Source organism: Copidosoma floridanum, unplaced genomic scaffold (genome assembly GCF_036245765.1).
Source record: "Copidosoma floridanum isolate Cflo_tuat_1 unplaced genomic scaffold, Cflo_Japanese_pri ptg000019l, whole genome shotgun sequence".
Lineage (NCBI taxonomy): Eukaryota > Metazoa > Arthropoda > Insecta > Hymenoptera > Encyrtidae > Copidosoma > Copidosoma floridanum.
The window spans coordinates 11,467,500-11,480,792 of NW_028321896.1; the positions used below are offsets into that span (position 1 = coordinate 11,467,500).

The following is a 13,293-nucleotide window of genomic DNA, read 5'->3' on the forward strand; positions in this document are numbered from 1 at the left end:
ATTCCACCTGTTCTGCGTTCTTTTGGGTTTTTTTTTTTAAATTTATTTATTTTTAGGATTACGTCCCGATAAAAAAAGAAAAGAAAAATGTATACAACTTATAAGTATAAAAGAAATAATTATGCTGCGAAACAAATATTAATCGTTTTAATACTACATGAAATATCGCTCGTAGAAAAAAAAAACATTGATTGCATTATTATTTAAACTTTACCGTCAACTTATACACAGGGTCGAAGATAATTACATACAGGGATACGCAGCTTTACCACTTGTAGAAAAATTACTCGTGCATGTCACAAGAGTTTATAGATTATTCACAGCAGCGGTGCAATGTAGCGGAAACGATACATTTTCTCCCTCTGTGAATAATATTTTTCTATACCTTGGGAACAGACTCTAGCGAAGCGAAAATCATAGAAAAATGGTTCGCTTTCCAAGGAAAGTCATACATCATTGCAATAATTCAACTGGTAGGTAATGCGTTGCGGAAAAGAGTTTCTCTTGGCACTATTATTATTTGTAATCTTGACGTCAAAGGTGCCAAGCTAAGGGGAGAAAAGCTGACGTAGCAACGTCTGCGTACCTAATCAGTGATGCAGACTACGATATTTTTTTTTCTGTAGCTATTATATGAACATATGATATCTGAAAATTTATGTGTACTTCAGAAAAATACCATGCGTGTTTACTTATTATCTGAAATAAATAATACGAAATTTTCGTACAGCGTTGACTATTGTAGGATTCTGTAAAAGCACCACAATAGTGTTATCAAATATAATTTCACATCCTCACTTTAATCGATGAATATCATTTGAGTGAAATTAAAATTCTTTAAACTTAAAATGATGAATTTAGAACACTTTGAGTTACTTTAAATTATATTGAGATTAGTGCTACGATTCCTCGAATCCCTTATACATAACTAAGCAGTCTACTTTTTCCTCTTCAAAACATTAGCATAACATAATCGAGATTACTCCCATTGTTTTGAATATAAAGACTATGCACTAAAAAAACAATTTTTTTTGCAAGTTGCAATACACCTCTAGAGAAAAGAACTATTTTAAGAAAAAAATTGACTTGTACGTAGTACACTGACGTGATACATCACAAGACGGTTGGATGTTAAAATTTTCGTAATGAATTCTTACAAGGAAACGAAGCTATATGAAGTTATTAATTTAAAGACCGTTTTTATAAGCAAAATGTCGTGACGGTTCATCTAATGGAGCTATCGGTATTATGTATGAGGTGAGACATTGTCACACTGGAATGAATAATTTTCAGCTCTCGACGAAAGACTTTCTTCCTATGAATTATTAAGTCAAGCATAAGGTGAAGGAATGGAAAAAAAGTTGCAATGGCACTTGCTCTTATTAAACGTATCTTTGTGCTTGATTCAAGTAAAATGATATTAACAGTAGTGCGTAATAAAAACTTACAATTTTGAATATCAAAGAAAAACAAGAATAAAATGATCGAAGAAATAGCACCGATACCTTTTAAAATTCTCGAGTTTTGCGGTTTTTGGATACCCTTAAATTGGTCATCATCATGGAAAAAGTCAACTTACGCCTTTTACACCACCTTGATGCTAACAATTTTAATAACCATTGCTTTGCTTGTTCTATTAGCAGTCTGTCAGATGCCCTTCACAGATGATCTTTTCGCCGAGAGTGTGTTCCTCATGTTTGCTCTTATCAATTCCATCTTTAAAGCTATGAACGTGTTACTCTCACGCGGCAAGTTTATCAAGATGCTGACTATGGTCCAGGATGATAAGTGGCGCAAGCTCGACAACTTAAAGGACTCGGAGATTCGTGGCAGATACAACAAAACAATAAGGTTTGTGTGTTATTACAAACTTGTAAAAGCTTATAAAGCACGACTGATTCATTTAGTCCTCAAAGATAAAAGTTATTAGAACATTTACAATATTCTGTACAACGAAGTAGTATTTTTTTATCTCACAAGATTTTGTGATTGATACATTGTCTTGAACGTCAAGAAAAACCGTTATCTGCTTTGAAAAGATCTTCATCGTTCAAAGGGTTGGGATGGCATTGTAGAAATAAATGTACTCTACCAAAAAGTTGTATTATTCAATATTTACAGTACCTTTATTGGATGTCAAATAAAATATTTGGACCACACTTTTGGTCAATTCAAAGTAATTTTCGACATTTGAAGCATTGGCGTGTTATTGTAAGATCGGTACACTCATTATAAATTTTCACAAATGCTTCTGGTGAATTTAAAAAGCCAAATAATTCTGGAACACAAATCTAAAACTCGATTATGTGCATGTTATGTTGTTAACGTGATTTTTGTTGTTTGAAAATATTGGGTTCAAAATTCGATCGACACCCATTGAATGAACTGATGTTCAATGGGTGATTGTATTTTTTGCTCTAGTAAAAGTACATGTATTTTAGAATGGTGCACCAGGCGTGGATGCGTGCAAAAATAGAATATAATGAAGGATAAAGGTGGCGTTTTTTTTTTAGAAAAATCAGTATATACTTCACAACAGCGGTTTTCATCGCCATAGTTCTGCGCATCGTGGCACCTTTTCTTGACACTAGCGGCGAAATCCTGTTGCCAGTTAACGCTTATCAGCCCTGTAACATCAAAGAACCTCGTTGTTACTGGTTATTGTACTGGCATCAGGCTATAGGCACTAGCGTGGCTACTCTGATTCACTCAGCCAAGGATTGTTTGATATCCGCCCTTCTGCTGCAAACTTGCTCCCAGCTGGAGGTTTTGAAAAATCGGCTGCTCAGTATTACGGATTTGTGCGACGAAGCTAGAAATAAAAAAGAGACATCTGGACGCATTGCTCTTTTAGAGAAGAGGTTGTTGCAGGAGTGCATTCGGCAACATGATAACATATTCAAGTAAACTGCGTAGTTTAGAGAACAGTGAGACAGTATTGTATCATTAAATCTATGAGACTTACATTTTTACCTGTAGGTTTGCTAAAATTTTAAATGAAAGCCTCAGCGTTATGCTGTTCGGGCAAATAGCTGTCACCATACCGAATTTATGTTTGAGCATTTATCTGCTGTCGAAACAGAGAATTGGAAGTATGGAGTTCATGATGACTACTCAGTTCTTCTCAGCCGTTGTTATTGAATTGTTCTTCTTTTGTTGGTATGGTAACGAAGTAACTTTTCATGTAAAGTTCCACTTTCTTCTTGAATGTAAAACTGAGTTATCAGGGACATTGGATGACTCAATATTTTTTTTCTCTTTTTTAGAGTCTTGATATAGAAAATGTAGTTCATGAAATAGATTGGATAGCATTGAGTACAAGTTCTAAAAAAGATTTGTTAATGATATTAGTTCGATCGTCTAAACCGATACTTTTTAGAGTTGGACCTATTATGAATATGAATATAGACTCATTCCTAAGTGTAAGTTAAATATTATTTCACGCTTCCCTGTTTTCATGTGTATTATATGTAAATGTATATTTTTCAGATAATGAAAACCTCTTATTCTGCATTCAGCGTTTTACAGTCCACTGGAGAATGAGTTTAAATTGATCAACGTTATTGTTATCACCATTTAAAGGTTGAATATATTCTTATAAAAAGATGTGTCGTAATAGATTATGTCAATGTAAATGATAAAACGTACCTGAGTAAATAAAGTATTTTAAAGAAAACATACGATGGTTCTACAAGTAACGATTGTTTCAAAAATTTTAGTAACTGCATTTTTAGTATAAAAGTTTTAAATTAATGAAATAAAAATTTTCTGAGAGAGCTGATATAAATTTTAAATCATACATGGGGAGAGAGGGAAAAATAGTAAAGCGAGTGTTTTGTTTTTTTCATTTTTCATGCCTTATTGGTGCATAAAATTTTTTTCCTTACCCATGATTAAAATAACAGGAGGGATACAATAAGCAAATAGAGTTAACGTCATTACAAATTGCAGTTATCCCGTTTGCAACATGATATCTTTTAACATCTCAGTACTATGCGAAAAGACTCGAAATTAAGAAAAAAATATTTAGAAAATATACGATTTGTCCAGATGTTATTTACTAACAAAGAATAAGACAAAAAATTCAATAACGATGACTCCGTATTTTCTAAAGCTGTTTTTCCATGTATTTTTAATAATTTTGTAAATTCAAGTGGGCAACAGAATAGCAAAACACTCCATAGAGTTGTATAATAAATTTACGACTGAAAAGAGAGCAATTTTATACATACTTCGTTTTGATGTTGCATACAAGTGGGTTAATATAGTAATTTTTCCTATGAGTCTTAAATTTTTTTTTTTCTTGTCTATTTTTTACGTAAATACATGTAATATTTTCTTATATCACACTTAAGCTTTTTATAAAAATCTTCCACTCTTATACGAAACATCACAAAAGATGGATTTCCACTGTTTATAGCGTCCGAAAACTATGGTAAATTCCCCAGCCTTACACAAGACCAACATGTAACAAAGCCGTAGTAAACATAATTTATTCATTACACAATAAGAGACACGTTTTCTTCGTAGAAGAGATGAAATGTTTTATGCATCCAAGTGGAGAGCAAGAACTATATAAACGTCAACACAGGAAAATTTGCTTCAATTTGACATAGTCTTGTCATTATTCGTATAAGTAATTTATAACTTTGATGTAAGAAAATATTGATTGAATTATGGTGAGAGAGGCATTGCATACAACTTAGGTGTAGTTATTTTGTTGACTAGATGAGTTGACTATTTTGTTATGGACATCTACATCGCTATGATGCATAAAAAATTGAATAACATTGTAAAAAACAATATTGAGTATCAACTTTTGCCCATACATTTTTTTTTACTAACATTTTGGGGTGTTTGGCAACCAAAAGAGTGGTCTTATCAATTAAAATATATTCACGGGATATTTTTCATAATCCTTTTAGTATCAAATTTTATTTTATGCGTAGAAATGTGTATTTTTATTATATTAACATTTGGTACAGACAAGTTCAAACTAACAAATGTATTTTTTGCAAGTTCTTGTATCCAAGGAATTTTCAAGTTTTTAAATATAGCTAAAAATCGCAAGCCAATTTTAAACTTTATAACAAAGTATTTTAAATATAAGTGGACAAAGCCCCTAAATCTCAATGAAAAATATATACACAAACGCACTAACCTAAGAATTAAGTGAGTATAGTGTTTAAAAAATTAATATTTGAAGGAAGTTTGTACCTATTATAAATTGAGTACCAATGGGCTGAAAAATGGAGGTATGATTAATTAGATTTTTAAGAATCAGCAACAATTAATTCTGTTTCTTTTTTTTTTTTTTTTTTTTTTTTTTTTTTTTCTTTTTTTTTCATTGTGTGACTTTTGTGTTCTAAACTTTTTTTTACTAGTATTTAACAAATTTAAGTGCAATGGTGAGTTTTGATGAAGTTTTATCAATCCGTCTCTCATATGACAGAGATTCAGGTATAAGCTTCCTTAAATATGAATTTATTTGAAAAGTTTTACTTAAAATGTTTTTTTCTTCCCATAGCAATACAATAAGAATCTACTTTGCTCTACTTTTCTTAATTGCTTTAATAAAAGTCATAACGCCGATTACTGAGTCTAAAAATCTTGTAGAACTACCAGTAGAAGCTTGGTATCCATATTCTATTAAGAGTCCACTTTTATTTTGGATAACGTATTTTCAGCAGATAATACTTGGTTATTCTGTAATAACAGCTCATACAAGTGTAGATACACTTTTTGTTGCGTTGTTAATAAAAATATTATGTCAAATTCACATTTTGAGATATAGATTTAAAAATTTAACAACTCCACTTAGAAATCAAGAGAGCCTTAAAGATACTAAAGATACACACAGAATATTATTTTTTCAGTGTATACGACATCATCAATTAATTTACAAGTACTAAAAACATACATAAAGTATTTTTATGATGGATACAGAAGATAATTTTCAAAAATTCTTAAAAATAATAGCTAATAGACTATAATCAAGTTTGAACTTTTTAGATGTGCAGAGGATTTAAACAAAATGTATCAAGATAACCTTATTCTTCTTGTTTTGTTTTCATTACCGAATATCACTATTAGTATTTATACAACATCTTCTAATTTAAATGACATAAATGCAGATTACATTACAACCATATGTTGTTCTATAGCGGTATTAATACAGTTTTTTATTGCTTGTTGGTATGGAAATGAAATAACTTTGAATGTATGTTGAAAAAACATAATATCTAGAATTGCTTAGCTTGTATTGTACAAATTAACAATTTGCTGCCTTTTAGAGTATGGAAATAAAAAATGCAATTTATGAAATGGACTGGACTAATTTAACTACATCAAATAAAAAAATACTTCTCATTGTCATGAATAGATCTTCAAAAATCATAGAATTCACAGTGGGCTATGTTTTTCCAATGAATGTCAACTTTTTTTTTAAAGTTAGTACGCTCGCAATTCATTAAAACTTACTTTAGATTACAGTTTGTTACTTTACAGATTTTGAAAGCCTCATACAGTGCCTTTAATATTCTTCAGAAGACATCAAAATAAATATCACGTTTGTAAAAGCTCTCTTTAGCTCACTTACATCTATTATGACAAAATGGAGATTTAGATACTAGTAAAGTGACCCTCTTAACTATGTATTTTACCTCAAACTCCTGAACAGAAAATAAAATAAAATTACGATGAGAAACTAATTAGGCTGTCTTTTATTATAAACATACCCCAATAAGTTTGTTTGATCAGACTCTGAAAACGTGGCTGTATGTATTAATTTTTACTTCAAATGATAAGAATTAGCGTTGTATCACCACTAAATATTTTTATACATATTAAATTTTACAAAAATTTTTATAAACGAGCTATTTGAAAATTAATTTCTCAACACGGACTTTTATGACAAACACAAAGATCTCTGCGTGGGTCTTTTTTAACATATGGGTTTTTCAAAAAATTAAAGTCACTCATAGTCAAATATGTTTACAAGAACACAAACAGTATTTTTTGCTTGAACTTGTAACTTATACTTTATATAAGTTTGTAAAGATGTAATAATAGTAGGTAGCGGAAGAACGGTGTATTTCCTGAATTCTGGCCAAGTGTTAACGCCAAGACTAACTTCTGTACACTCCAGCTCATGTTGTCCAAAATAATAGAAAATTACTTAATTGACCTTCAAAATCAACAACAAAGGTGAAACGACGGAACTTGAAAAGTCACCTATCCAAGTTATAATAAATACGTTACTGCTCTGAATATAATTATTTTTGGTAACGTTATTTTTAGACACAAATATACATTTTGCCTCAATAATGTTCATAATTACGTGTTAAACTGATAGTATCAAGTTGCACCTCACTCCAGTGCTTGGTACAAAAACAAATCGTTACTTAATTTTAGTACTTGATACAGGTATGTAGAGCTAAATAAAGAAGTTTATTTTTAAATACGATAATTATAACGATTAATATTAAAAAAAAAAGCAAATCAGAATTTAAATGTCATTAACAGTTACCTTGAAATTCTGTTTAAAAAAAAAAGTTTATGGAATTTGTATTTTTTTATTATTGTATCAGAGTCTGTTCCATACGCACTAAGCAAAGTACATACAGAAACTAGTTAAAATGACAAAATTTTATGAAATTTAGAAGCGTAAAAAAAGTTAGTTTCTTCAAAATGAACAACTTTTCGCGTTAAAGAGTACTACATATTGTAATAAAACGAATGATAAGCCACAGCGAAAAGTGCACAACTGCAACTGTGTTAATAAACAATTCTTAACTTGACGTAACGTGGGTAAAAAATAACAACGAAGTAGTATTGTATGATGGCAAACAACAAAAGAGGCTTTACAATGAAACTGTAAAGAATGCGTTGTTGTCTTTCATTCTACTATAGAAAGGGCTCAATTATTTTCTTAATAATTCATACTTTACTACAAAGCTGTATAGAATATGACATATAGCAAGGGGTTCTAAATCAACTTAGTTTCAAGACTACTTTACACGAGTCAACATTTTCTATTCAAGAAAATGAAATATTACCTACATTTCTTCATTAAATTGTTTTAAAAAATTTAAACCGTACTTTATAATAAATACTTTATCACTAACAAATAAGCTGTCATGTTGCATAGCAAATAAATCACGACATTACAGAATTATTTATTTATGTATTATAAATTACTCTACTTTATCAGTTAACTTTTATAAAAATATCACATTTAAAAAAAATGATATTTAATTTCAATAAAATTCTGCAAACCAATACAGAATATAGAGTTTTACCGTATCAATTTTTTTTACTAACGTTATGGGGCGTATGGTATCCTAAAAACTGGTCTCCAAGAACAAAAAACGTAATGAGAAAATATTCTATTTTGATTTTCTCTCTTGACATTATAATTTGGATAGAAATGACCATACATTTTTTGAGTTCTGTGGGAACTGATAAATTTAAACTGATAAATTTGTTTCTTGTAAGCGCTAATATATCTGGAGTTTATAAAGGAGTTGCGTTAATGCAAGACCGTAAAAATGTAAGATTGTTTGTCAGATTTTATTTTAATCATCAGTGGACACGAGCTCGAGACATAAAGGAAGAATACATTCACGAAAAGATTAACTCTATAGCGAAGTGAGTATTATGTTTAGATTTGCATCATCTAAAACGTGAATCATGTCGTTGTCTTTTGTAGATACGTAACCTTTACTTATGCCATATCTATGCTAAGTATTGTATTTTTGAAAGCTATGTCGCCGATTATGGAGTCAAGCGACCTACTACTACCTGTTGATGCATGGTACCCATACTCTGTCGAAAAATTTAAGTGGTTTTGGATTACTTACATACATCAAGTGATTCTTGGCTCTTCCGCCGTGAGCGTACATATTGGCATTGATACTCTGATTGTTGGGCTGTTACTGAAAATCTTGTGTCAATTGAATATTTTAAAACATCGTCTCCAACAATTACATGACACTGAATGTTTAAATGTAAATAATAAAAAAATATTTATAGAATGCATTCGTCATCATCAACGTATATACAGGTACTGTAAATTCATAAACAATATTTAATTGAAACTTGATCATGTGAGTATTAACCATATGTATTTAGTTTCGGAAATGACTTAAATATGAAATTTCGGAAAATACTTATTATTCTAGTAGTATCATCGTTACCAAACATTTGTATCAACGTCTACACTTTATCAGCATACTCAGACCACATAGATATTCAATATTTGTCCACTATATTTTGCACTACTTCATCTTTCTTACAGTTTTTTATTATTTGTTGGTTCGGAAACGAAGTATCAGTGAATGTGAGAATATAATTAAATTAAATAATTACATTATAAAAAAGACTGTTAAATTGGCTCGTTTAAATTATTTATTTATTTTGTAGTAAGATTGCATATATCATTATTTTTAGAGTGTACGGATTAAGCAATTTATTTATAGCATCAACTGGACTATTTTAGACATTTCTAATCAAAAATTATTAATCATCATTATGATAAGATCATCTAGGCCTATTCAATTATCATTTTCTAACGTGATTCCCATGAATCTGGATTCGTTTTTAAAAGTTTGTATGATAATCTAATCACTTTTTAAAAAACTTTAAAGAAGTTTATCTAATAACTAAAGACAATTTATTTAATGTCTTTAAAAATACATGAAATTTGTTGTTTTTAGATTATAAAAGCATCGTATACTACATTTAATTTACTTCAACGTTCTTCAAATTAACTTATCACGTAAAATAGAGTTTAGAAAGTACACGTAGAAAACATTTTATATTCTATCTAGAGTATACAAATAATAATAATATAATTTATGTAATTAACAAACTCATCTAAAATTCCTAAAAAACCAAAAATACGATAAATAAAAGAAAAAACTGTATTTAATGAGATCCACTGTGAATTTTTTATTACATATATATGGATAGTGAAAATTTATGATCTGCAGGGATGCGTTTTGTCATAAATAGTACATTTAAATAGATAGTACGTGAAACAAACACACTTCGGCTTGATAGGAAAATCAATAAGCGAATAGTTGAAGTTGAAAAATTTTATGCAAAACAAGTAAACCATAAAAAGGGTAACTTTCTTATGTTGGTATAGTTTAATTGATATTATATGAAAAATGTATCCAAAAAATTATAATCTACTTGTTTTGTACATTCACAATTGAAAATGAAACTGTTTGAGAGATTTGAATATAAAATATTATCCATACAATTTAGTATATTAACTGTTTCTGGAAAGTGGTGCCTGAAATATTGAAATCCATTGTCTAAAACTTTCTACAGTATATGAACAGTCCATGTAGTTGCTGTTACTTTATTTTGGTGAAAATTTTTGATAAATTTATTTGTTACAATAATTAAAAGAGAGGTACGAAAATTTTTTTATGTAACTAGTTGCACTTGTACTAAGTTTGAAAAACAAAAAATTATTCTTAAGTAAAAATTAGGTTTTCGACCTTGAAAAATACATTTTTATTAATTTCAATAGTTATTTATCATTATGTATAAAATATGTATGAAAGAAAAGAAAGAGAATTGACTGAACAAAAGTTAAGGTTGTGCTCTTACGAGGCGTTCACCTACAGAATAAGTGGAAGAGGAGAAAAAGAAAGGCAAGTAAAAAGGACGAATACTCTCTCTCTCTCTCTTGAGCAACATACTATACTATCGCACTCGCTTTTGCATTTGTTGAGAAGCAGCAGATATTGATCAAAGAATACCGATATTTAACTGCTGCTGCAGGTTCGATGCGCCTTTTGGATGTACGGTGCATACTTGAAAGAAATATGAACCCAAAGAAATGAACTTTAGAAAGGAGTTTCTGAATATGAGAGAGATGATATTACAATTTTTTTTAAAAGTTTGTTCGTGGCAATGAGGAATACTTGTGGTACATGTATTATACTGTTCTGGAATCGATTCATTTTTTTTGTTTTAATGAATCACGGTACGATTTCTTTACTTGTATACCTAATTGATTCTCATTCTCATGTATATTATTAATGCTGTCATCTATTATTAGGGCATACAGTTTTTGAATATTTTTTATCAAAACAAGAAAGAATAAAAAATTATAAAGGAGGAGGCCGTCGATCTGTTGGGGTATTATGTTACTACAAATATTCTTAGTAAAACAAGTCGTTGACATTTTGCAATGCTGTATTGATGACTACTCACATGTACGTATATTCATATGTATGTATTACTGTAATTTTCCAAACTTTTTTCATGCACTTTAAATAAATCTTATGTTTTATTTACTGATTACTTTTACATAAGATAAAAACGTAGTATAATGAGTAATGTACGGGGTACGATAAAAGCTAGATCCAGAGAGCGCCACGTCCCACGAGTCCTGATACTCCTGATTTGGATGTATTACTGTATTCGTGTGTTTCATACTATATATTATCAATCGGTAACGTGGATCATCCAGTTTATCGACTGTGTCGCCATACACACAGTAACACACACTAATACATCCATAAATCAGAACTAGCGGGTGCGGGCCCTATCGCTCGCTGGATTTAGCTTTCACCGTAAACTCCTCATTTTACTTTCAGAGTGTTTTCGCCGTGGATATCTTGAGTCGGTAAGAAAAATGTCTACATTACCTCTTATTGCTAATATTTTATACCTCTCTGTATCCATTTATTAAAATTACTTCATTTTACGTTAATATCTGTACTTGAGGCTTAAAATGTAAGATTAAATTTTCATTAACACAAATGGATACCTGGTTTTTTTTGTAGAACAATCTCAAGTTATTGATGTTTTGTACCCTAAACAAGTATGGCCCAGCAGGCCTAAAAAGTCGAAGTTTTCAAGCATCGGTGGTTCAGTGGTAGAATGCTCGCCTGCCACGCGGGCGGCCCGGGTTCGATTCCCGGCCGATGCATTTTGGCAATTTTTGATATTTTTGTATGAGTGCCTCAGTCTTGATATAATTTTGATTGTGTGGTGCTATATTAACACAGAATCAAAATCATATCAAGACTGAGGCACTCATAACGTCACTAGGGCACAAAGTACAAACATGAGCACCCGAAGGGCGCAGTTGTTATATGTTCGTGCTCGAGTCACGTACATTTTTTTTACCGAAGGCCAAAGTAAAATTTTGCGCCCATTGGCACACTTTGCGCCCAGTAAATCACTTTAGGCTCTAGGGCAGAAAAGTACTTTGGGCCCGGAACGTAAAAAACTATTCTACCCATGGGTGGGCCCAAAGTGATTACAAGGGAGCAGTGTAAGTTGTCCGAGGGCGCAAAGTGGCAGCTACACTTTGTTACCATGCTAAGAAATAAGAGCAAATAATATAATTGTTATAAGCGTCAATTTTTTTTTCTTTTCCTTGAAAGAATATTTGATCGTTTAAATTTAATTCATAAGAATGATTAAAATATTAATATTTTTACAGTCAGTCTCCTAGTTAACCAAAAACATAAGCTTTAGTTTTCCTACAACAGTATTAATTAAAACTGACCGGATAGTCTTTTGGAAGGCGGAACTTCTATTGTCACGAAAATTTACTAGGTCATATTAACTTTTTGTTTTTAGTAATAAGCATCATGAAGAAGTGTTCTCTTCAAGAGATTAAACTAATATTTATCGCTCGTTATGCTATCCATTCCGATGAAAATTTTTTCCATCACATCTCACATCTATTTTGGTCTCATGTAACTTCATAAACCGAATCTGTGAAGCGGATCTGCGCGTGGATGCGTGTAAGATCCTGCTAGGCTATAAATGTTTTCGGCATTACATTAGATAGCGCAGTAGAGGATTGAAACCGTGAGGAAGAGTTACGTGACTCTTTTTAGGCTTTTTAAGCGCAGTGATTCCCTGATACCAGAGGTAAGCCTCTGCTTCTAGTTAGATTACTGATTTTTCCGTATTGCGACTACCCGAATGACCCGGCAAAAGTGTCCCTCCTGGTATTTAAACTTAGAACTACCAAAGCTTAGACAAAAACTAGCAGACAAAAAAAAATCAAATTGATTTAATTGGTTGTTCAAATTGAAATGCTCTGTAAGCTTTACACCGTAGTCCGAATATCCTTAATTTCTTTTTGGCACCCACAGCTTTATTTTGCAGACGTGTGATGACAACCATTAATGCGTCATTGCGTCATTGGCCAGACCTTTAAGTACCACATTTTTTATCTCTATTCTTGTATTAAATAGTGTAAATAAAGTACTATTGGGAATATGGCTGTACCATGTGACATGGCGATATATA

General features: G+C 30.9%; 3 protein-coding genes and 1 non-coding gene across 4 annotated transcripts in view; 3 read left to right on the forward strand and 1 right to left on the reverse strand.

Moving 5' to 3' along the window:
- Pino (protein pinocchio) overlaps positions 1 to 13,293 on the reverse strand; it is a 61,945-nt gene that overhangs the window by 33,996 nt on the left and 14,656 nt on the right. The window lies entirely within an intron of this gene.
- LOC149374541 (odorant receptor 46a-like) lies at positions 1,481 to 3,543 on the forward strand. Its single transcript, XM_089593483.1, has 5 exons — positions 1,481 to 1,851; positions 2,514 to 2,903; positions 2,980 to 3,184; positions 3,267 to 3,422; positions 3,490 to 3,543. Exons 1-5 carry the CDS (start codon positions 1,481 to 1,483, stop codon positions 3,541 to 3,543), a joined length of 1,176 nt encoding a protein of 391 aa, XP_089449609.1.
- Positions 5,250 to 9,770, forward strand: LOC149374542 (uncharacterized). Its single transcript, XM_089593515.1, has 7 exons — positions 5,250 to 5,255; positions 5,385 to 5,408; positions 5,453 to 5,460; positions 5,528 to 5,877; positions 9,240 to 9,340; positions 9,451 to 9,606; positions 9,717 to 9,770. Exons 1-7 carry the CDS (start codon positions 5,250 to 5,252, stop codon positions 9,768 to 9,770), a joined length of 699 nt encoding a protein of 232 aa, XP_089449641.1.
- Positions 11,883 to 11,953, forward strand: TRNAG-GCC (transfer RNA glycine (anticodon GCC)). The gene has a single exon. It is a non-coding gene; the product is annotated as a tRNA-Gly (tRNA).